At 29.2% G+C, this 24,097-nt stretch overlaps 1 protein-coding gene across 6 annotated transcripts in view; it reads right to left on the bottom strand.

Annotated features, from left to right (window-relative positions):
• Nucleotides 1-1,224: 1,224 nt before the first annotated feature.
• Nucleotides 1,225-24,097, bottom strand: part of LOC142319421 (mitochondrial enolase superfamily member 1-like) — a 247,930-nt gene continuing 225,057 nt past the window's right edge. For 5 of the 6 annotated variants that reach the window (XM_075356687.1, XM_075356690.1, XM_075356685.1 and 2 more), the window contains 10 exons: nt 23,903-24,039; nt 20,919-21,024; nt 18,518-18,633; nt 15,866-16,020; nt 13,474-13,592; nt 11,274-11,431; nt 9,267-9,401; nt 4,936-5,107; nt 2,837-3,018; nt 1,225-1,426 (listed from right to left, as the gene is read on the bottom strand). In XM_075356687.1, the coding sequence (XP_075212802.1) occupies nt 1,337-1,426; nt 2,837-3,018; nt 4,936-5,107; nt 9,267-9,401; nt 11,274-11,431; nt 13,474-13,592; nt 15,866-16,020; nt 18,518-18,633; nt 20,919-21,024; nt 23,903-23,989 (1,320 nt within the window). In that variant the 5' untranslated portion in view covers nt 23,990-24,039 and the 3' untranslated portion in view covers nt 1,225-1,336. Of the gene's footprint in view, nt 1,427-2,691; nt 2,741-2,836; nt 3,019-4,935; nt 5,108-9,266; nt 9,402-11,273; nt 11,432-13,473; nt 13,593-15,865; nt 16,021-18,517; nt 18,634-20,918; nt 21,025-23,902; nt 24,040-24,097 lie in introns of all 6 variants that reach the window. The other variant, XM_075356691.1, reaches the window with a different exon arrangement.

The raw sequence follows: 24,097 nt of genomic DNA on the forward strand, positions 1-24,097 counted from the left end.
AGATCGGTCTATATGATTAATATTTGTCCAGTTTGGATGAAAATAAATGTTTTCCACCCAGAAATACTTTGCCTTATAACAGTCTTAACTAATATTTAGAAGTTTGTATATTTCACCAACTGAAGAAAGTTAATTCTAAAACAGTACCTTTAATTGAAATCGACCATTAATCTGTTTCCTTTTTTTAAGTACATAGTAATAATATTAAAATATGGAAACAACAATAATTGCAAAGAGGTTTCCTATGTGCAGATATGAGTCACTTGAAATTATTAAGGGAAAAAAAAGAAAAACCTAAAAGAAAAGTAATATTTCTAATAAATAACTGTTATAAAACATAAAAAGTAATTATAAAAGGTTTTAGAAATAAAAAACGAAAACAAAATTTGTTATTATAAGTTGTTTTTTACAACTTATTATAAAAATATTTTGGATGTAGTATAAAGATAATTTCCAACCGCATAGTTTTGAAGATCCGCCTTTCCATAAATTATGTAAATTAATAATACATTAAGTCAAATACTAATAACTAATACTGAATGCATAAATAAATAAGACATTGAAATAATGCTCAGAAAAAATGATTTAAAAAATTAGAAAAATGTTTAAACTATCTCTTTTTTGGAAGACAAAAATTCCCAGATGCATTACATTTGGAAATATTAAACATTTTTTAAAGTATAAATCTAAGGTTTAAACTTGAAAAATATTGCATTTAACCGCTTCTAATAAATATGAATTTTAATGTGTGATAATAGACGATTTTATTGTTATTATCAAAAAAATAGCTAGCTCAACAAAAAGATTTACTTGAATAAATTTTCAACCTACTAAATTGAGTCAGAAATCTATTAACTTTTAATAGTGCTAAGAAGGTAGAAGAGTAGGTAGGATATAAAGGAATCTGAAAAAGTTTTTATTCAATACTATTTACTAACTTTGCAACAATTATATTATTGACTGATGAAAAGGGAGAATGCTTGGATTAGTTTTACTGCAAATTTAAATATACTTGTTTATATACTAAATTATATGTATACCTTGAAGTATAAAATGAAGAATAATCAAGAAGAAGAATATTCTCCTTTTATATGTATAAGTGGATAATATTTGTATATATATTAAATAATATTTAATTCATTAAATATTACAAAAAAGCTTCATACAAACAAATTTAGGATAAAGTACTAGAGTGTGAAGGTAATATTAATTATTTTTTTTAAAGTTATAAAAAAGGAGATTTATTATTTTTAAAAATAAAATAATACTTCTTACATTAACTTAATTTATTTTAATGAATTCTTGATCCACAATGTTTTCCTTTGCTTTAAATATATTATTTCATTGTAGTTTGCCATACACTTCCATTTGGATATTCATATTTTAGTATTGTAGAATCCTTGAGTTTAGTACTGTAACCAGGTTCCTAAATTAAAATAGAATATTTTGATAATTATTCAATAAGACAAAATTTTCCATCATAAAATAAATAATATAAATAAACTAATAATGTGATAAACAGTTTATTTTTTTAAAAAATGCTATGGTATACTCTGTAATTATAGGTTTACAAAATAATATGTGCTATTTGCCAAAGTGAGGGCAAGTTGCCAGTAAAAAATTATTGGTAACAGTAAATCAAATTGTGCATGTACAATAGCCTCAACTCCTTTAATATGTAGCTATTATAAATTTCTGGAGCTAAGCTACTTGCTTTCACATGACTGACAATATTAGCAACAACAAATATCCTAGTAAAGTCAAGTTGTGATTTGATTTCATAGTATCTTAATGATACTGAAATTTCTCACAAATTGTGTGAAATTTATGGACACCATAATGACTGAAGGAAAGGTAAGGTAGTGGTTGTGTGTCATTTTAATAGTCTGCACAAATGTCTAATGTAAGAGTTTGAGAAAACTATTCATGTCATGAAGTTTTCCAACATTTTACAGAATATTGTAAATGGAATTTTACTAAAAAAAAACTAGGCCATCATAAATTATTTATTCATTAAAAAAAAATATTTAATGAACCCAGACTGCTGCCCTACTGTTAAGACGATTCAACAATTCTGATAGGAACTCTCGAGTACTCCATTACATTTAGTGAGATCTCACGCATTTCTTCACTAGATAAAATGGTTTAGTTGTCAATGATTTAAGACAAGTGTGAGGAGTTGAATAAAAACATAGCTGAACTGTCAAAAATTCCAGCTGGTGGATTTTTGCACCATTAAAAGCTTAACATAAAAACAGCTTAGAAAATAATGCTGAGTGCATATAAAAATTAAGTACTGAATGAATACTGAACCCAAAATTAATTTTATTTCTCTGTAACTTTTTTATTACTATAATCCCATGTATTTTAATGAGAGATGGGAGAGATGAAGTAACAAAAGAAAAGGTGTTAGATCCTTGCCAGGAATTGAACCTGTAATCAGCTAATCTAGAAGCTAGTATTTGTTTTTTTATTGTTAACAACCCCTTCCTTTTAACATCGCATATTTTAGGAGATAAGATTAATATTAATTTTATAGAAAAGAAATAATATAATTTAAAATTAAAATAAACACATAAGAATCTTCTTTTCTGTAAATTTAATATAATACTTAATTAATTAATAAGTTTTATTAATTAATTTATTTATTAATACTTAATTTAATTTAATATAATACTAGTATGTGCTAACCAGAAAAGGAATTTCAGTCTCTGATTATGAGGCATTCAGTACCCATAATCTAAAAAAAAATAATAATCATTGTGTGTAAGATAATTACTTTTTAAAATAACTAAGTATGTTTTATCTTTACTATTAAATAGTCCTTTCTACTTACTGTGGGTGCAATATAACAGGCATTAATTATTTTTAGTGGCTCTTCAAAATGATCATGTTCTTTGTCAACATACTCAATGTAACGTTGATCTGTTGTTCCTGATATACAAATGTAATCAAATATTTGTAAATGCTGCACCATTTGACAAAGACCAATCCCACCGGCATGAGGACAAACAGGCACTTTATTTCGAACAAATAAAATTTATTATTACAATAAGCCAATACTTTTTTATATATTACAGCAGTATTGCTGTTGTATTATATTGTTTCATCACAGATAAAAATATTAAACATCAAATTTATCAAAGGTTACAGCAATTAAAGTTGAAACTTTAACTATTGAATCATCTTTGCTAACTGCTGACTGATCTTTCAGAAATAATGATTGCAAAAGGTACTGAAAGCACTCTGATATAAAGCATCTGTTGCAAGTAAAAGTTGCGTTTTTCAATTTGTCAATTGAAATAATTTTCAAAGATCATCATTTTATATATGGCACATCCTTCTCCATAGAACATAATGGAAATTTGAAATGTAACATTGCATTTTGCAAAAGATTTTAACATGAGTGTTATGTAGCAAAACTCTATAATACATTACATCCTACTAGTAGAATTTAAAAATATAGATAAACTTTTTTAACGACAAACCAAACCAAATTTTACAAGAAAATGGATAATAACTAACCTCAAAATATCTTCATTGATCTTTGTAAATTTCTTAAATTATAATTGCAAAAACAGCCACCAGCAATAACAACAGATACAACAGCAACAAGAGATGCTAGGATAAGAACAGCAGCTCTGATTAGTTATGGATGACTGAACATGTTTTGAAATAAGTTATTAAAAGCATTTTATTATAAAATTTGGTTCAGATGCCATTACAAACATTTATATTTTTAAATTATTATCATAACCAACTCTCATGGACAAAAACAGCAACTACTATGGTATATTGTAGTATATGTGATATATATGCATATAGCATATAAAGTCACCTTAATAACTGTTTGACCAATTTCTCATTCATTTTTCATTAAATTATTTCTCCTACATATAGGTAATTATAATTAATCTTCTGAATTTGTATCCTGATCTTTTAATCTGCTGTCCTTTCCCATAACTCTAAAACTGCTGAATATGTTTTACCAGTTCCTGCTTTTCTTTTTTATTTGATACTATCTTACTCTTTATTTAGTTATTCTATATTCTGTTCATTGGTTTTCATCAAAACAGTTCTGAATTACATCATTTTTTGACCCTAGTCATAATGTAATGTAAACATGGATGCACTTCAACATGCTAGCATAAATACACATATACACACATGCGCACACAGACATATTTCTTCTTTATTACCTAGTTCCAATAAAATAGAACTTCAGTCCTAAACCTCTAGGTCTTTAATGCTTTGTCAAACCATTAAGATATACTTCTGCCTCCATCCCTCAAAAGCCATTTTCTCTGCACTTCCTCTCAGATGTTGTACTGCCCTTATCTCTTTGCTAATGCCATCATTCTACCTTCCATATGATGTTTATTTTAGTTGTTTCACTCTATCCTTAATCAATTTTGTATGGCTTATACATAACTTCTCTTTTACTTATTAATGTTTTACCAATTATCTCTGTCATCTGTCTCACATTAGTCCTCATTTCACATTCCTTTACCAAATTTTGTCATTTTTTTTTACTCATTATGCTTTGCAGGAACTTCATTTTCTCGCTTATAATTATTCTAGACCTTCTCTATTATGACCCATATCTTTATTTGATTTGTTACAATTAGAATATAAGAGGTCTTAAGATATTTTAATCTTCTTTTAAAGGTATGCATTTCCCATATTGGATGTTTATTTTTGTTTTTGGTTTTATAGAATTTTCCTTCCTTTAGCAACCTACAAGGTATTTTGTTTTTTACTTCTCCATCCACTTTCAAATTTTATTTTGAGTATTGCACACTTATTCATATACATAAATACATAAATTAAAGAAATAAATAATATAAAGGATTAAAAATGTATGGATATACCATAACTGCACTGACTACACTCAAGATTAGAGAATGAATTATTTAAAAAAACAGATAAACTTACCATTATATTTTTTAGCCATTAAATAAACAGCTAATATTTCATTAATGCCCCCTAATCTACAAGAATCAATTTGGCAGAAATGTAAAGCTTTACTTTGTATGAATTGTTTAAACATAATTCTGTTGCAACACATTTCACCAGTTGCTACTTTTATACCAACTGATTCCAGCTCCTGAAAGAAAATATTTATTTTAAAAATATTCAATAATTATATTTCTATTTGACAAAAACATTTTTATTTACAACAAAAATAGAATTCATCAACCTCTGTGGTGGAGTATCTTTCACCCTAAAGGTTCTGGGTTTGAATCCCAACCACATACTATAGAGTTTCTATTAAGAAAAGAAAAACTAATTATGGCAATTGTAATTTGACTTCTACCTATAATTGAGAGTGTATAAATATATGTATGTATATATACTGTACATTAAACTTGGTTGAAATTTTCATCTTGCTATGCGTAAAAAACTGTAACTTAGCCTAACTGAAACTAGCTAAGTATTATCTATTTCCATTGTAATGAAAAGTTATTTTTAATTATTGTATGTAAACAGTTTTTATTTAGCTCATGAAAACTAAATTTATACAGTTTTAATTGCAAAGTACAACCATTCCTTCCTAGAAAATGTTCATAGAAACCATTAAAATTTAAAAAATAGTTAATTATTTAATATTTAAAGATTATATTCTTGAATATCTTCTTGAATATAATAAAATTTATCCTGTTATATCAGGCCCTAAAGTGGTTAAATAGTTACAGATATTTTGTATGTTTTTTGGCTACGTACAGTCTGAGTTGTGTTACAAAGTACGGTAATTAACAGTTACTTTAAGTTATAAAAAAGTTACTTCTGGATTTGAATCCCTGGTGTGTTTGGCATTTTTGATATGAAATAATAAAATCCATCTCTCAAAACCTAAGGTAACAGCAGTTAGTACCTACTGTTAAAAAAAAAATATTCATATATATATATATATATATATATATATGTATTAAGTGATTCTTTTGTTTACTTTTTCCAATTTTTTATTGGTAAATTTGTAATGAAATAGGATTAAGTAAATTTACAGAAAAATAATTGAAAAATAAATAGTACTCTCTTGAACTTTTAACATTAATATGAAGCAAATTATTGCACTTGGCATTTTCACACACTATATGTCATTCATCTCATCCTCTGAAGTTGTAACTAATGGTGGTTCTGGAGGTAAAAAAAAAAATCATTGACCTTCAACGTATCTGAAAAGTTACAGGGTGAAATTGCTATAATGTGATTCATATGATATGTAATGAAACACAAAAAGGATAATATACTATTAAATATTGCACTTACATTAAAGTACCAGTATAATAAAACCAATATAACATAAGAAAATTTTTTTTTGCTGAGTGTAAATGAAAATAGGAAGATTAAAACGAATTAATTGAAAATAAGAAGATTAGAAAATATCATTAACAGCAGAACTTGTACAGAATTCCTCCACAAATTAGATAACATAGTTTAAATAAATTGAAATATTATGTATGTTTACAGCTTCCTTAACTGCATGTATGTGATTTCTACAGAAAAAATAAAATTATGTTATATTAGGCATAAGTGAGTGGATGTGACCATTACTTATAACCATGGATTGATGGTCTCCTTTTAACAGGATGATATCAAGTAGAGCATCCAGCTTTAACAATCTCACATAATTATTCCTGCCTCAGCTCTCTGATACTGGTAAATGGAAATTAAGGCAAAAGTGATATTTACTTATTTACTATTGCTATGTAAGATTCTGCCCTAACCAATTTTCAAAGGCAGGCTTCAAGGGTGTTGCTAAGCGGTTTGTAATATTTATATTCTCCGTTCTGAAATTTTTTTGTATTTTCTCAACCGTATAGCTTTACAATACAAGTGTATATTCTCATTTAAAAAGAGAATTAGTTTGATTGAGGAAATACATAACTGCATCTAGTGCAGATGGAGCACAGCGCAAAAATTTATTCATGAACTTCTCTCTGTGACAACTGCTGTTACAACATTTGTATTCCTTTTCTGTAGAAGTTAGAGTTTTTTGTAAATATACTTTTCTGTATACATTATACATTTATGAATAATTTATTTGTATTCACCTATATTATTATGGGTGTTATATGTGCCTACATATATGAGTATATATATATATATATATGTTACAGCAAGGTCGTCCCCGTGACCAGTGGTTTCCTCTGTGGGTCGGCCAGACCTGCTGCTCTGGCAGGATGCTATCATCTTCTAGGAGATCCCATGATGGATTGACCCAGGAACTTCTTTCTTCTTCTTCATCTGCCCCTGGTAACTCTCGCTGGAATCTCACTTATATCTTGTATCTTGTATACTTATATCTTGCTTATCTCTACTGGTATCTTGCTTATAAACACAACTAGAGTGTGGTAGGGGCTTTGCCACTCTGGTGGAAGAATCATACAGTCAGATAGCTTGGTGGGGAGGAATGCATATGCAGGTGTGTTCTTCCTACATAACGGTAAGTCCCCTGATATCTACCAACTAGGGTCATGCTGGCCGATAGAAATCATAGCATGTGGTAACAATATATATAAGCGTAAAAGATATAACACCTTTCTCTCTTCTAGCATAAAACCATACAACACATAACTTTTAAAAACTGAATTTTTTATATGTTGTGTGTTTAAACAAAATATCTGAAAATTAAAAACTGCTTATCGTATTAAGAGTATGTTTCAGTTTTTTAATTAATTAAAAAATCTAATATTTACATAACAGAGCATTTTTACTCTATAAAATAGAATGTTATATAAGTTTTCAGTAAGTCTTATTTTTGTTTAAATATCCTCAATCTTGAATTGCTCCTTCCCTGAATTTTCAATAACAAACACTATGAAATGATTTCTATGTCGTAAAAATATTGATAAAATTATGTTGCAAAGTTGTTACTGGAATGGAGGGTAAAGTTATAAAAAAAGACTGGTTATTATACCATTCTACATCAACCGTGTCTACCTAACAAACAATAGGGAAATATGTTTTCTAGTCAAAAAGCAAGAAAGTGCAATAATCCAATAATAAAATGAAAAAACTTTCTTTTATTTACAAACATAATAAAAAAATAACTGAGTAATTAGATATTGATTAATAATAATAAAAATAATAAAGTAAAAATTAACATTAACTAATAAATAATAAGATTTTTCTTTAAATTAACTGAATAGTAAAAAAAATCAACCTAGATTAAAACTCTACAAAAAAAATTCCAAAGACAAAATGCATTGTACTAATTTTAGTAGATAAGTAACTGTAAGTGGTATTTCATGACACAAAGCATTTAAGACTTCCTGGTCTCAATCAGAATCAATGGAAATTGAAAACACAAACAGCAGAATTGAGAGTGTACTTCCATCACATCCGCAATTCTATGGGCATGGCAGTGAACATGTTATGAAGAATAAAAATAACCACTTTGGATTGGTACAAAATGTTTAACTTTTTAAGGAAAATTGAACTGATATGAAGGGGCTGAAGATTTGTACATAATCTGTATAAGTGATAAGAGTAGAAAATTAAAGCCAAACACTGATTCAGAAAAGAAGAGAAAAGACGGTTGCACATGTTACTAATCAACTTAAAAACAGAAGAATTGTTGGAATTAAATGATAAATATTACAGTGAAGTAACTACACAAGAAGAAAATAAAAATATTGTTATGATATGGTTTTTCTCAGAAACAAAAAATGAATTAGAAGAAATTCTTAATAACTTGGACAAAGTAAAATAGAGATCAAGAACAGACTGGCATACATGAGGAGAACTTGCTTGCAGAAGAGAGTACAGTCATAAATTAGAGAGATTTTCTTTAAAATATTGATATGGTTATGGTTTATTGATATTGATATGGTAGTGAAATATGGACATTAATAAAAGCAGAAAGGAGAGGAATAGGAATCTTTGAAATGTGGTAACATGATGTAAATTATTGGATTGATTAGGTATGAAATGAAGAGGTCTTAAGATGAACTTTGAAGAAAAAAATTGTGGCAGATTTTGTAAAGATAAACTATGTTTGTGTTTTGCTACAAACTAAGACATCAAAGTTTAGTTAATTTGTAATAGAAGGATGTGCAGAGAGCAAATTCTATGTGGAGGGAAAGACGATGATTGGAAAGTATAAAGAGGGATCTAAAGGACAAACTAGAATATAGGTGATGTAAGATGAAATGTTGATTTTAGAAAGTTTAGCTGGAGCAGAAAGGAATAGAAAATAGCATAAAATCAGTCAGATAGGTGATTATTAAAAAGAAATGTTAAAAGATTTTTCAAAATGTTACCTTTGCTATTTTAGCATGACCAAGTATATCATCCGGTGAAGTGGGTTCTTCTATCCATAGAGGTTGGAATTCTGCTAAATTCTTCATCCAATCAATCGCTTGATTGACATCCCACACTTGATTTGCATCCAGAAGCTACAACCAATAAACACTATAAAAAGGTGTTAGCTACATCATTTTAGACATATTTCTTTAAAAACAATAAAACATCAACTAAGGAAAATTTTTAAGATTATTTTTATTTTCATAATCCAAAGGAAAAAGGTGACTAAGAATTCAGAATCAATCAGTTTCATTACTCATTAGAGATGGGAGAAGAGAAGTTTCAGCTTATATTCAGTAGGATAACTGAAAAATCTCAGTATGGTAGCCCTGAAATTTACCATGTAGTTGTAGGAAAGAGGGAGAAGTACTTTGATACTATGATATTAAGATTTATGTACAAAGTGATCAGCTTAACTGCTCTATAAACTTAGGTATAATATAATTATTTTTAATAGCAGTATTACCCCAGAATAACTGATGGAGGTATACCTGCATTTGTTAAACCACGTACACAAGTGTTTAACTGTTGGTGTAGACCATTTTCAAAATTTATGAAGATTAGTACAGGTATGTTAGTTCTTAATATCAATTTTACACAGATTACTATTATAGACATTGGTGAGGCTACGTTTTTGTTGCCCACTTTGTTTAACAATTAACAAAAGGCTGAATTTGTGGGCAATAAATGAATTACAGTTTGTGTTAACTTCCTATTAATCTAATCTTATGTATAATTTCATTTATATTTTTGTAGTTTATATATTGGTTCATTACTTATCACTATTTTATGCAATTTAATAAATAGCCTATTTATTAGCATTTTAATTTTAATTTGTAATGAAAATAAAATTTGCATCAGAATTTTTTTTTTATTAACTGGAGGGATAAGTGAATTTATGTTAGAAGAATTGCATAGTTCTACTATGTAACCAAAAGAAAAGTTCATCGATAAAAAAGCTAATGTGCGAGGTATTTCCAATAAAAAAGAAAATAATGTCCGGAAAGAATCTGCATCATGGAAGTAATTAAATAATTCATTTTTAAGATCCTCTCTAACCAACCATGTGGCAGCCTCCTAAAATGCGTAAACCTATGTTCAAGTTGCCTCGTAGATTTTTTTTTAATTTGCTGCCTTTTTAACAGAGGTGTTTTATAATATTATAATGTTTTTTTTAGATATTACATTCTTATTAAAGGTGTTTATTTTATTTGGCAGAGTAATGAAGATGGTTTTGTATAAATAGAGTTTCATTTTCATGATTTATATTTTAAAATATAATTAAGATACGGAAATATGTAAAATCCAATTAACTGATTTTGGTACATGACTTAGTTTTTAAAAAAATATTTAGCATTCAATAATATAAAATTAACTTCTTTCCTATTTGTACATTAATTTTTTTTAATAAATAATAATTAGTAATAATAAATACTATAAACAAATATGTCTAGACCATCAAGGGATAAATTCATTCATCTACTTCTTACATTATTTAATTCTTTTTATAATAATTAGCCTAATATTTACCTAAATTTTGTTTGATTCATTTCAAATGAGAAATGCAGGAATTATACATAGTACGACAGAAAAGTTCTTTCCGAAATTTTGATTAACCTGTTAGCGCTTAACGTCAATCATTCACTTCAAATTTTATGCGCACGATTATTTGACTTTTTTAAACACTATAGACGTTTAAACTGGATAGATGAAAACTGCCAACGAAGATGCAAGGGTTTAAGTAGTCTGATATAAATTTATTAAACTGCTTTTGGTAACTTTCCTCTATGCTAAGTGGCACTTTCTGCTACATAACTTAACGGAAGGCCAAACAAACTAACATTGTTCATTACAAACCAACTAATATTGTTCGATGAACATGAACCAGGTATCATGAATTGGTAAAATCCTAAAAATAATTTAATAATATCAATAAATAAGTGAAAGAAGAAGACTATTTTTACCAGAATATTGCTCCATCCAATGGTATCACGAACTAAATGACATCGTTTACGATCATCTTCAAGATTACTTCCGACTTTAATTTTAAAAGCTGTAAATCCTTGCTCCATTGCAATTAGGCACAATTCCTTCACCTTGGATTCTGAATATCCTAACCACCCTGAAAAAATGAGTAAATTAAATTTGTTGTACTACTTATTATTCGATACGTAGTGTTTTAACCTCTGTTCTTATTTCGCATGCAGTATATGTATTATCGTTAGCCCATTTTAAAGTATACGCTTGAGTTCGCGCAAGCACCGTTTGTGTGAGATACAATAAATTATTCTCCAAGTATAATTTTTAGTAAAATTATTTTGTTTACAATGTGTTAATATTGTTTAAAAATATGTATTAAATTTCATTTTGTTGTTTTATTAAAAAAATAATAATAAATAATAAGAACATGATTTAATTTTCAAAAATGTATGATAATTTTGATTGATGTATTATTCTATAAATCTGACTTTTTCTGGTTATTGGTATTTCCACACAGTAGAATGTACGCAGGCACAGAATATTTTGGCTGCCATCTAAATTATGTCAACAAACTTGTAGAAAAAGTAAAATATTTATTTAAAAATTTTATGAAGTAGACAACCATATGTGATTTCCGATGACATTAGAACAGTAATGATTATACTCGTAGAACCATTAAGAATACTAAAAAACATGTTTTTAATATTTTTTCAACCGAAATAAAACTCCAGGTTATGAATGACTGTTCTTTCATCCTCTGATAAGAGAACATGATGAAAGAAGAGTTACAAGAAATACTAAATGACCTCAATTTTCAGCTAGAATAAAGCTTCAGTTGAAAAATAAATAAAAGTAAAACAAAGATAATGAAATGTGATAGAAAGGAGTTTAATGAGGAAAGTATTAGGACTTCATTTTAAAATGTGGGGAATAAGTTGAAGGATTTTGTTTTTTTAGGTAATACAGAACACGGAGGAAACAATGTAGATGTGAAAAGTAGATCGGCATAAGTAGAGAGAACTTTGCAGAAAATAAATCTGCTAAAATCAAATATAAATATAAGAACTAGCAAGAAATTATTAAAATAAATATTTATGTGATTTGTACCGCTTCATGATACTGAAAAGCAAATAAGAGAAAAGACCGAAAGAAAAAGAATAGAGATGTTTGGTGTTACGAGAAGATTATGAGAATTAGATAGGTTGATGAAATTTGAAAAAGGAGAGAAGAGAAATTTGTAGCAAAATCTTATAAAGAGAGAAACTAGGTTGGTGGGCCATGAAGACTCATAGGTTTAGTTGATTTTAAGTTGGAGGTAGATGAATAATCTGAAAACTGAAGAGGAAGACAAAGAGTCAGATAACTGGAGAGATATAATTCGATATTATGTTTATACAAGTATGTTATAATGTACGTTGAGATAACATGTTAGCACAGAATAGAAAGAAACTAAGAATAGCATCAAACCAGTTAAACCAGCTTGATAATTCTAAAAAAAGAACAATAATTTATACTAATTCTAGTAATTTGTTGAATATTTATTTAAATAATAGAACTAAGACACATATACACTTAGTAAAGCTCTTTTCATTATTTTATGAATTTCTGATGAAAATATACAAATATCAAAACAATTGTTACATTACACTTGCAGTTATTCTCGACCGCAGGCGCAATATTTTTGAGATTTTAACATTAAAGTAACTAAATGATAGGATTAAATAAGTAATAAAGCAGTACACAAGTATTTTTCACAGTTGTTTTCATCAGGAAAGACAGAATTCTAAACGATATTTCAAAAACACATGTTTTAAACTACAGCTTTCAAAAATTATGTGCTTTAAGATTTTGAGTATTATTTCCTCAATGTCTTTGTTATAACACCTTTAGTTACTTTACTTATGAAAGAAAGTAGAAAATCATTTTTGAAAAAGAATTGCCACCGACATTAGGCATGTTTTTGAAATTCCATACAGCTTGTCAATCTTTTCATAAATATGCTTCAAAAATTCTAAAACCTACACACTTTATAATTTATAAAAGAAATATTTAAATGAATAAAATATTTTATTATATAGACAATGTTAATTTAGTAATGGGATATATCATCCCGGTCGTTGACTTTATAGAAATAACATAGAGGATTATTATAAATACTTTAAATTTATAAATTGATGATGTTACCTGGTTGTGTCGTATATGCTGGAAATCCTGTTTTCCTCATGGTATTCTCTCTTACAGATTTGCAGCCGGTTGAATCTTTCAGTATCTGAAAAGCTTCATCTTTCGTTATCGCATCTGAACTAAACATAAAAGCATAAACTGATTGAAGTAAAACATGTATAAATTTTATTTTTGCCGAGGGCCTTCCAGCTCCTTATAGCTTTTCTTTCCCACCTATGCCGACAAGCAAGTACAGAAAGCAAGTTTTCCTGCAAACAAACAGCAGATTGGTTTAAGCACTGCATTTGTCTGTGTGAAGAAATTAAAAAAATACTTGTAATACTTGTAAGATTATTTGCTTCATATGATAAAAATAAAAGGGTGTAATGCTAAATTTACTTCAAAAGAATTTTTTTAAGAGATAAAATCGACATGCAGATAACTCGCAGATTATTTAAAGACCACTAACGCATAAGAGGTAGTTAACTTACGACATAACGAAAAAATTAGGCAAAAACATGCAAACACAGGTATAAATTATTTATTCTGAAATACATATCTCCACGTGTTCGCTGTTCAACAAGGACCGGAGAGTGAAGGGGTGACAGGCAGCCTCTTGCGTAGCCGTCGTTCGTCCACGTGGAGCGGATGGACGACGGTGATGAAGCACAGGGAGCCTAGATCCCCCGCACTCGAAAGCACTTCTCGGGGCTGCAGGTCCGGCCTTGGGAGGGGAGTTGATGAGGTGGAGGTTTAGTCGGTAGGGCATAGATATACATAGGCTCTTTTACTATACCTAGCGGAACTTTTAGCGAGTCCGACACTAAGTGCGTAAATGGCACTCCTCCCCTCCCAGAAAGAAAAAAAAAAATAGATAATAAAAATATGATATATAAAATAGTAATTCAAATTAAAAACAAGATTGATTTAATAGCCCTCCAGGCTGGTCTAGTGGTTAACTTGTCATCGCAAATCAGCTGATTTCGAAGTCGAGAGTTCTAAGGTTCAAATCCTAGTAAAGACAGTTACTTCTATACGGATTTAAATACTAGATCACGGATAATGGTGTTCTTTGGTGGTTGGGTTTCAATTAACCACACTTAACAGGAATGGTCGACCTGAGACTGTACAAGACTACACTTCAATTTATATTCATAATTTCATCCTCATTCATCCTCTGAAATAATACTTAAGGTGGTTCCGGAGGCTAACCAAAGTCTTTTTCTGTTTGGAAAAAACAGAAAAAGAAAGATAAAGAAAGGATTCATTTAATAACAACTAAATTATATATACCAAAATCCGATTTACTAAAAACTTTATGACTATTAGAAATTAATGTGGTACTGGTATTCAGAGAGCGATAGAATTAGTACACATTCTATAAATAATAAAATAATTTAACTATTATTATTTTAATTATTAATATATATATTAAAAAAATAATTATTATTATTTTATAACAATAATAAACAAGGGGCAAACTTTTGTGCCTGTAGGTAACTGGAGTATGCTCGTCTCCGTATTTTTATAATACAACACTCGCCTTCGCATTTTTTCAAATTTAACAAAGCCACTTCAGCAACCACTTTAAAACCCATGGTTAAGTCTGAAATCACTCCACCTAACAACGTGGCGGTATTTTAACATCTTCATTCAAAAGATTATAGATTCAAATTCCAGCCAGATTTGGTGTTTTTTTAAGCAACAAAATTTTCAAATCACATTTCCAAGTACAAGCTTAAAGCTTATATAGATAATTAAATCATCTTCGTAATGTGTGTATAAATTTTATCATTTTGCAACAGTTAATGAGTCCTATGATTATCTGGGTGCCTCACTGCTATCTTTAGTCATAACCCAGTATCTGCGACCAAATTTACTTGGATTAGCAGTGTACTTGTAGCAGTGTTGTAGTGTATTTCGATCAAGATAGTATCTATTTTAATTAGAATCAAAAAAACTATTAGTGACTAGAGAATATAATGAAGGAGGTGATGACAAAAATGATCATTAAAGCTACAACTCAATTCTTCCACACGAAAATGCAGGAAAATTGACACAAACCGTAAATTTATAAGACATCAATCAAAATGATATTCTACTTTCTTAAACTACGGGTTTAGACAAATTACAGAATTGAAACCGAACTGGATCGATTAACTTTTAATCAAGTTCAGTAATCATATTTACATCTGATTGAGACACATGTTAAATTTAAATTCTTAGAAGAAAAGAAAACCTCTGTGATAATCATACCCTGAAAATAATTTTATAAATTGATGCCATCGACCTACATAAAGGCTGGCTTAAGTGTACCTATACTTAGCGTTATAATTATAATATATTACACGAGTGTAAGTATCTAACATGCTAACATATATAGCTAATGAAAATAAGGCTTTAGGTTCCTTACATATATCTGAAATCGATAGTCGAAATAAGTTGCTGTGGTGTTAAATCCACTAATAGTTTCCATAGAGGTTTCGATTCTAAACGAGCCCATAAATCCCATAATGCATTTATAATAGCCGCTGTTGCCAGATGAATCACTCCTTTCTCTGGACCGATCTGTAAAATAAAGAAAACAATCACAATAATTTTATTCCATGAACCCAAATTCTCAACTTTTGAGATTTTATGTGCAGCGATCCCTTGATTAGGTCACACACACACATACACACACACACACACATAGGTCACATACATACATAGGCCACACACATACATACACACGCGCGCGCACACGCACGCACGCACACACACACACACACACACACACCACACACACGTCATCTATATAAACTGAGTTAAATTCAGTAAAATTATTGACACAATTTACAAATACGATTTTATATATATATATATATATATATATATATATATATATATATATATATATTACATTCAATGGTCCATCTAAAAACCACTGAATGTAAAAATAGGAAGAGAAGAGATGATGGAGGTAGAAGAATTTTGTTATTTGGGAAATAGAATTACTAAAGATGGACGAAGAAGGAGCGATATAAAATGCCGAATAGCACAGGCGAAACGAGCCTTCAGTGAGAAATATAATTTGTTTACATCAAAAATTAATTTAATGTTTAGAAGCTTTTGAAATGTGGTGCTATTGGAGAATGTTAAAAATCAGATGAGTGGATAAAAGTGATAAATGAAGAGGTGTTGCGGCAAATTGATGAAGAGCGAAGCATTTGGAAAAATATAGTTAAAAGAAGAGATAGACTTATAGGCCACATATTAAGGCATCCTGGAATAGTCGCTTTAATATTGGAGTGACCGGTAGAAGGAAAAAATTGTGCAGGCAGGCAACGTTTGGAATATGTAAAACAAATTGTTAGGGATGTAAGATGTAGGGGGTATACCGAAATGAAATACTAGCACTAGATAGGGAATCTTGAAGAGCTGCATCAAACCAGTCAAATGACTGAAGACAAAATATATATATATATATATATATATATATATATATATATATATATAGCTATGGCATGAGTGTAGAAATTAATCTTTAATTTTTTTAATTGTAGATTATTTTATGTGGTACAAAAAAAAAAATATAGTATCAGTCACGATATTAAACATTTGAGATCTTATTAAACGCAAAATTTTAAGCTCAGGGTGAAGAAATATTACAATCTTTAATTTAAAGGCGTGGTCAAACAAGAAAGTATTAACAACCTGTCGAAGATTTGAAGCTGATTTGATACCAATAATGGGATCAGCAAAATCATGAAGTTACATTCAGTCGGGCTGATCCCTATGAACTCGTTTTCAACGAATGTTGGAAGCGGTAATGAATTTCGTTAAAAATATTGTTTATTTTTAAATTTACTGACATTCATATGAAAAAAAATCTGATGTGTACAACACATGACTTCCTTGTACGCCTATTAAATTACAATTACACATTTTTTAATATGAAAAGTACATAAAATTTTATTTTAAAAACTTCTGATATATTTCATATTTGTTTATTATTATTATTATTATTGAATATTATTATTCATCGTAATTTTTTTTTTACAATGAGAGATTAATAATTATCAATAAATCAATATATTTAATTTAAAGTTAAAAAATAGATGAAGTCTGATTCGAACCGATGTGCCTTCCCCTAAGATCCAAATGTTTCATTAATTAAAACTTTATTTGGTTATAACTCTGGAACCAATTAAAATAAATACCACTTATGATATGTCGTTTAAAAGCTCTAACGAGAGTTTATTACTGCAGTTAATAACAAGTACAAAATCCAATTTTTTTTTTTTATTTTAGGCTTTTTTGGACACGTTTGGTTCAGTCGATTGCAATCAAAAGGGGAGGTGCACAACAGTTACTGGGAGGTTACAACTGTTACAACAGTTCTAAATCCAAAATTTCAACATCCTACGGCTAATCGTTTTTGAGTTATGCGAGATACATACATACAGACGTATCGCCGAAACTAGTTAAAATGGATTCAGGAATAGTCATAATGGATATTTCCGTTGAAATCTGGAAACCGAAATTTATAGCGAACGCAATACTTCCTTTACTTTGTAGAAGGAGGTAAAAAATGATTTTTTTAAGGTATATTTGTATGTTAAAAATTATGAAGTAGTTAAACATTATTTTCACCACTGTTAATTTAAAAAATATTAATAAATAAATAATTGCGTAACTCTGAAACTTAACTGCGAATATCTTTAGGGATGTAGTAATTTTTAAATTAATTAATTATAATTTAAATCATTTCAGAGCGTATTAAACCACCGAAGACCGATAGATGACTATAGTACATAATAACGTCATTGCCTCAACTTTCATAAAATAAAACTGGTAATCTTTTCAAAACTAATTTATTAAATATAAAGCGCTGCCTTAAGCATATCATGATAATCTGTAAATTAAAAAAAAAAAAGTTGAAAGAGGATCAATCCTTGCTCATTAATAAATACTGGTTTATAGAAACTTTAAATTTAAATTAAACTATACTATTCTCAGTAAACTGGACTGAAATCTCAGCAATAAAATTTAATGAATACATAGCTTAATAAGATGTACGTACCCATCGAAGTTGAGATTCACTCGTTATTTCTCTCCAGAAATTTGAGAAATCTTGGAAAATACTACCAATAACTTTGCCGACCACAAGATGGCTTAATGATTTAACCGCTTCAATGACTGAAATTACAAATCATTTTAAATGTATTTAAACTAAATTAAAAGAATTCCAAATATATTATATATATATATATATATATATATATATATATATATATTATATATATATATATATATATATATATATATATATATATATATTTGGAATTCTGAATATGTATGCGAGTGAAAAATTATAATTTTTCATTACTGTAACCTCTCTTTTTCTGTTTAGCCTCCGGAACCACTGTAAGGTATTACTTCAGAGGAATTATATACATATATATATATATATATATATATATATATATATGAATGTGAATGAAGTGTGGTCTTCTACCGTCTCAGGTCGACCACTCCTGAGAAGTGTGGTTAATGTGGTCCTGGTTAAATGTGGTTAACCCACCGGGTTGGTCTAGTGGTTAACGCGTCTTCCCAAATCAGCTGATTTGGAAGTCGAGAGTTCCAGCGTTCAAGTCCTAGTAAAGCCAGTTATTTTTACACGGATTTGAATACTAGATCTTGGGTACCGGTGTTCTTTGGTGGTTGGGTTTCAATTAACCACACATCTCAGGAATGGTCGAACTGAGAATGTACAAGACTACACTTCATTTACACTCATACATATCATCTTCATTCATCCTCTGAAGAATTATCTAAACGGTAGTTACCGGAGGCTAAACAGGAAAAAGAAAAGTGGTTAAGTGTGGTTAAAACCCAACCACCAAAGAACACCGGTATCCACGATCTAGTATTGAAATCAGTATAAAAGTAACTGTCTTTACTAGGATCGGAACCTTAGAACTCTCGACTTCGAAATCAGCTGATTTGCAAACACGCGTTCACCATTAGACTAATGCGGTGGGTTATGTCACGCGATATCTAACCCAGTACAAACCACTTAGTTATTGTATGCGTAACCCTCTATAAATTGTTACTAGATGACGCGACATTACTGTCTGAATCGTTTTATTAGTTTTTCGAATTTTCTAGTACTTTATATTCGTATATAAAAAATTTCGGTTCTGCACGGTTTTTATATTGAATTAGTTTTCGGGAATTGTATCAATTGAATATTGGTATGATCAAGTCAAAAGAAGTTTTTGAGATATATTTTCTCTTATATATTTTCAAAAATGAATTGTTTTTTACTAAACAACAATAAGTGTTGTGAGAGTGAAAATGATGAGGGCACATCGTCAGTCAGTGGCAAGAGAAGCATGAAAATCGAAAATATGATGTCAGTTATTTGGAATTTGTTTTATGCTGACAGAAGTTAATGGCAAGAGAGGCCACAGTGTGTTCTGCATATGAAAGTTTTTGAAAACTAAAAGTAAATAAGTTGAAATGCCATTTTAAAACCATTATTCTAGCATTGTTAGTAGTAAATCTCTTGACTATTTTAGCAGGAAGCTAAAAGAGTTAAATTAACAAAAGGGTAGTTTATTAACAAGTAGGTGTTATCAATACCAAGTAATGCTTTGCTTGCATCTTACTACATAAAATCTCAAAATGTATAAAGTCCTACACAATCGCAGTAGAACTCATTCTACCGGCAATTAAAGATATGATGAACATCATCGGTGAGTTTGCTGGTGATAACCCAATAACACCATCAGCTGCAGAATACAATTCTTAGCTGAGGGTCTAATAATCAATTAATTGAAAGAAATTAAAAGGGAAGGAATTTGGCTTGGAGCTAAATTAGACCACAGATAAAAATAATAATGATGCCTACTTGATTAACTACAGTGTATAAATGACAACAACATTGTAGAAAAGATTTCCTCTTCTGTAAAAATATCAATGCTAGTGAAATGGCTCAAGACTTGTTTTAAATCATTGATACTCTTATATTTGAAAACTATTTGAAGTAGACTAAGTGTGCTGGTGTCTGTAATATTACTGAGTGCTCATTCTGTGGCCGGATGTTCTGGAGGATTGCAGGCAACCCTCTAGAACAGCTTCAAGCTCCAGACTTTACATTTTATTCAAAGATAACAAAAAAAAACTAAACTTTTACAATATTTTTGAGAAAATCAGCTTCTGAATTATTTTCCTAGCAGTGATCATCTTATCATTCAGTTTAAACTGTTATTTTTTCAGTTGATACAGACTTAAGTTTAGACAACATATTTATTGAAATATGTAATTCACACATGATGTTTAAAAATTTATTAAAAAAGATTCGAGTAAAGGATTGAATGAGTGAAATTAGAATCTGATTGGGCATACTTAATCTATATTTCATTCATATAATAATATTGTCTGTAAAGTAATAATTGTTTAAATAAAATGTAACTTACTTACTTCAGTACCTCGACCTAATGTAAATGTCATACCGTAACCTTTAATAGTACTGTCCTCCAAATGTATGGTAACATAAGCACATGAATAATCAGGATCATTGTGCTGTAAGAAATATTCAATAAATTAATTAACATTGTCACTTAATAGAATTGTGATTTCATTTATTTAGGTTATATGGAGAACATAAAAACTCTTGTCAGGGCTTTAAAATTTTGAAAATAACCTTCTCATGCTTCTACTTAATGCTGAAAATGTCTTTCTATCTGAGTAAACAATTAAAAGAAATTTACTCTTCCTAATCCTACTAGAAACTAATTAAGTAGAAGTGACTAGATCACTGCATGAGTAATTCTAGGATTTAAGGTGGTTGGTAGTATTTCAAACCCAAAATATGATTGTATCATACTTCTGAGTGTCACAACTGTTGTAAATCAGTTGTGTGTTAACGTTCCAAAGTCATCTATCAAACTTATTCATTAAGTATATATATATATATATATGATCATTTGATGGGTAGATATAAATTTTCAACAGTCATTCCACGCCTTGGGGCCACAATGAGAATGACGAAAAAAGTGAAACTATAAGACAGCGGATCAAAGTCAATAACTTGTAGTTAAAATATATTCTAAAAGCCGATGAAAATTTTATTCTGTTGATTGATCTCCAAAATACACACTGAACCTTTGTAATTATTGAGCTTGTGAAAGTGATTTGTCTAAATGTCAAAGTTCAATAATACCCTTCATTATTGCTGAAATTTGTAATATTGCTGAAACTGCCCTTTCTTGTAAGTACAGCAGAACATGAAAGAACAAATTTATTCCCAAGGGTAGGTGAAACTTCAAAAAACAGGGATAGACATTTTACGGATACATTGGACTTGAAATTATCAGGCTTTGCTGTAAAACTCACAAACCTAATTATTTCATTCTTATGAAAATGTTAAAAGAGACAGCTGAACGGTGTGTGCCTAGGTGTTTTAGAAAATTTTCTATTCGATGTTGGACAAAGAAGTACAAACTTAGTGAGAAGTACTCGCTTTGGCTCTCATAAAACAGACAAAAAATATTGTTCAATGGATGAATTTTACATTCGAAAGTAAAATGTTTTGTAATACATTGAAGAGAATGGTCAAAGATCATACAGCTAGTGCATTGATATTATTAATTTAATTCATCCAAATAAGATCGTAACTAGCTCCTACAACCATCAAAAATGCCCTTCCATTAAATTTTCAGTAAATGGCGGGCAATTAACAGCTACCGGAAAAAAATCTTAATCCTATTCATGAGTACTTTGCGAGCATTATGAAACACGTGTTCGATGCTGCCTTGACGGCTCCTAAGAATAGAAAGACAATGACTTTGACAGTGTCCTTTGACAGTGTGACGTAGCCCTCTTTTAAAATAAATTATTTTCTGTCTGTCGATGTCAATATTTATTCTATTGGTAGTTTTTCAAAATGTTTAAACAATTTAAAATAAACCCGAAAGAAGGGGGATGATCCAGCTACTAATCGACCTACATCACTTGTCTGCGTACTCTACAAGTTTTTGCATATGAAATTTGCAGAAGGATCTCCAGTGATTCTGTTGCCGAACCGCTTGCGTACACGTAGAGCTCCGTTCAAGGCGTTCTTATATCAAATAAGTGTTTATTGAAAATGGTTTTAGAGGTAGTAAGTAAATCCGTATCGTCCTTTGCAACAGAAGACAAAACCGATTGGTAATACCACATGTATATTCGTTTGCGGAGGTACTTTAATCACGACTGACATTGTTTCAAAATTCAAAATATTGATTTCTAATTGTTTTATAAATTTCATTTAAAATGAAACTTTACTTTTTTTTACTTATTCGTTCATTTCTAATGAACGAATGTAACTGCATTCCTTTAAAATTTGATTCTGTAAACTATGCTATTTCAACGTTTATTTTTTTGCAGAAAATTCCTTTAGGATATTCAGAACATACTTTTCTAAAAATACTTATTAAAGGTATATTTTGAAATAATATATGATTAATGATTTAAGTGCTAACATTGCCACCATTTCGAATTTTAAAGTATAAAATCTCTTTAATTATTTGTTTGAATACCTACACTTATTTTGTAGGGAACCTGGTTTAAACAAGTGTTCAACATGTTTTAAAAGTATCTCAATCAGTATTTGTAGTATATAATTTTACTTAAAATTAGGCAGATAAACGATTAAAAAATATTTTTTTTCGGTTTGTATGAACTTTTTGTATTATTGGTTTGAAGAATACGCTACTGAACGACCAATCCAGTAAAAAAGTAAACGAAAAATTAAAAAAGAATCCACATTTTAATTTTGTTTTTTTATAATTATTCTTTTATACAGGTCACATATATGATTACCATTTTACTCCTTCAACAAAAATTATTGATTATTTCTTAACTTAATCACTAATACTGTAAAATGCCAGTAATTTTAAGGAATTGAAATAACATAGATGAATAAAATGCATTTTAAAAAATATTGTTAAACAAAAAATTAGTTTAGGCTGTAAAACTTGAATTAGGATATTAAAGAACCTGATGTGTGCGTCTAGCGATTAACAAGAAGGCACATCTCAGTCAATGAGCTGACTGAGCTTCATGAAATATATGAAACTCGCTCAGGTTGTAGCGAATATGCAATGCTTAAACGTTTCTGATATGAAACAGTGGCAACTCGCTTTGTATTCAGAGGGGTTGTTAATAAGCGTATCGTGGACCGTAACATTTATACCGGTTTGTTGGTTTTAAAAATTCACATTAATAATTATATTAGGAGTACATGAGTTTTTTTACGTTCGTTATTAGAAAGAGTAATTTGCAAGTTAACATTAATTTTATACGGTTAACGTAAAAATTTCAACTTGTTTAATACATTGTACAGTAAATTTTGGCATTATTTTTAAAACATAAAAACATGGTATCTCCTCTATACAAATAATGTATTTTGTTCACTTACCATTGCATCTGATCCATGCGCTTCGACTGCTGTTGGTATTCGAATATCGTTAACAGTCAAGTGGATTATTTTATTTTTACAATTCATTTTTTCCAAAGGTATATTTTTGTCAGGCACAATGCTTACCTAAGAAAAAGCTGAAAAAAAACAACTGATTATTTTTTAGGCTGCAGGTTGCTTCCCACCATCATTTTT

This window comes from Lycorma delicatula, chromosome 2 (genome assembly GCF_047948215.1).
Source record: "Lycorma delicatula isolate Av1 chromosome 2, ASM4794821v1, whole genome shotgun sequence".
Lineage (NCBI taxonomy): Eukaryota > Metazoa > Arthropoda > Insecta > Hemiptera > Fulgoridae > Lycorma > Lycorma delicatula.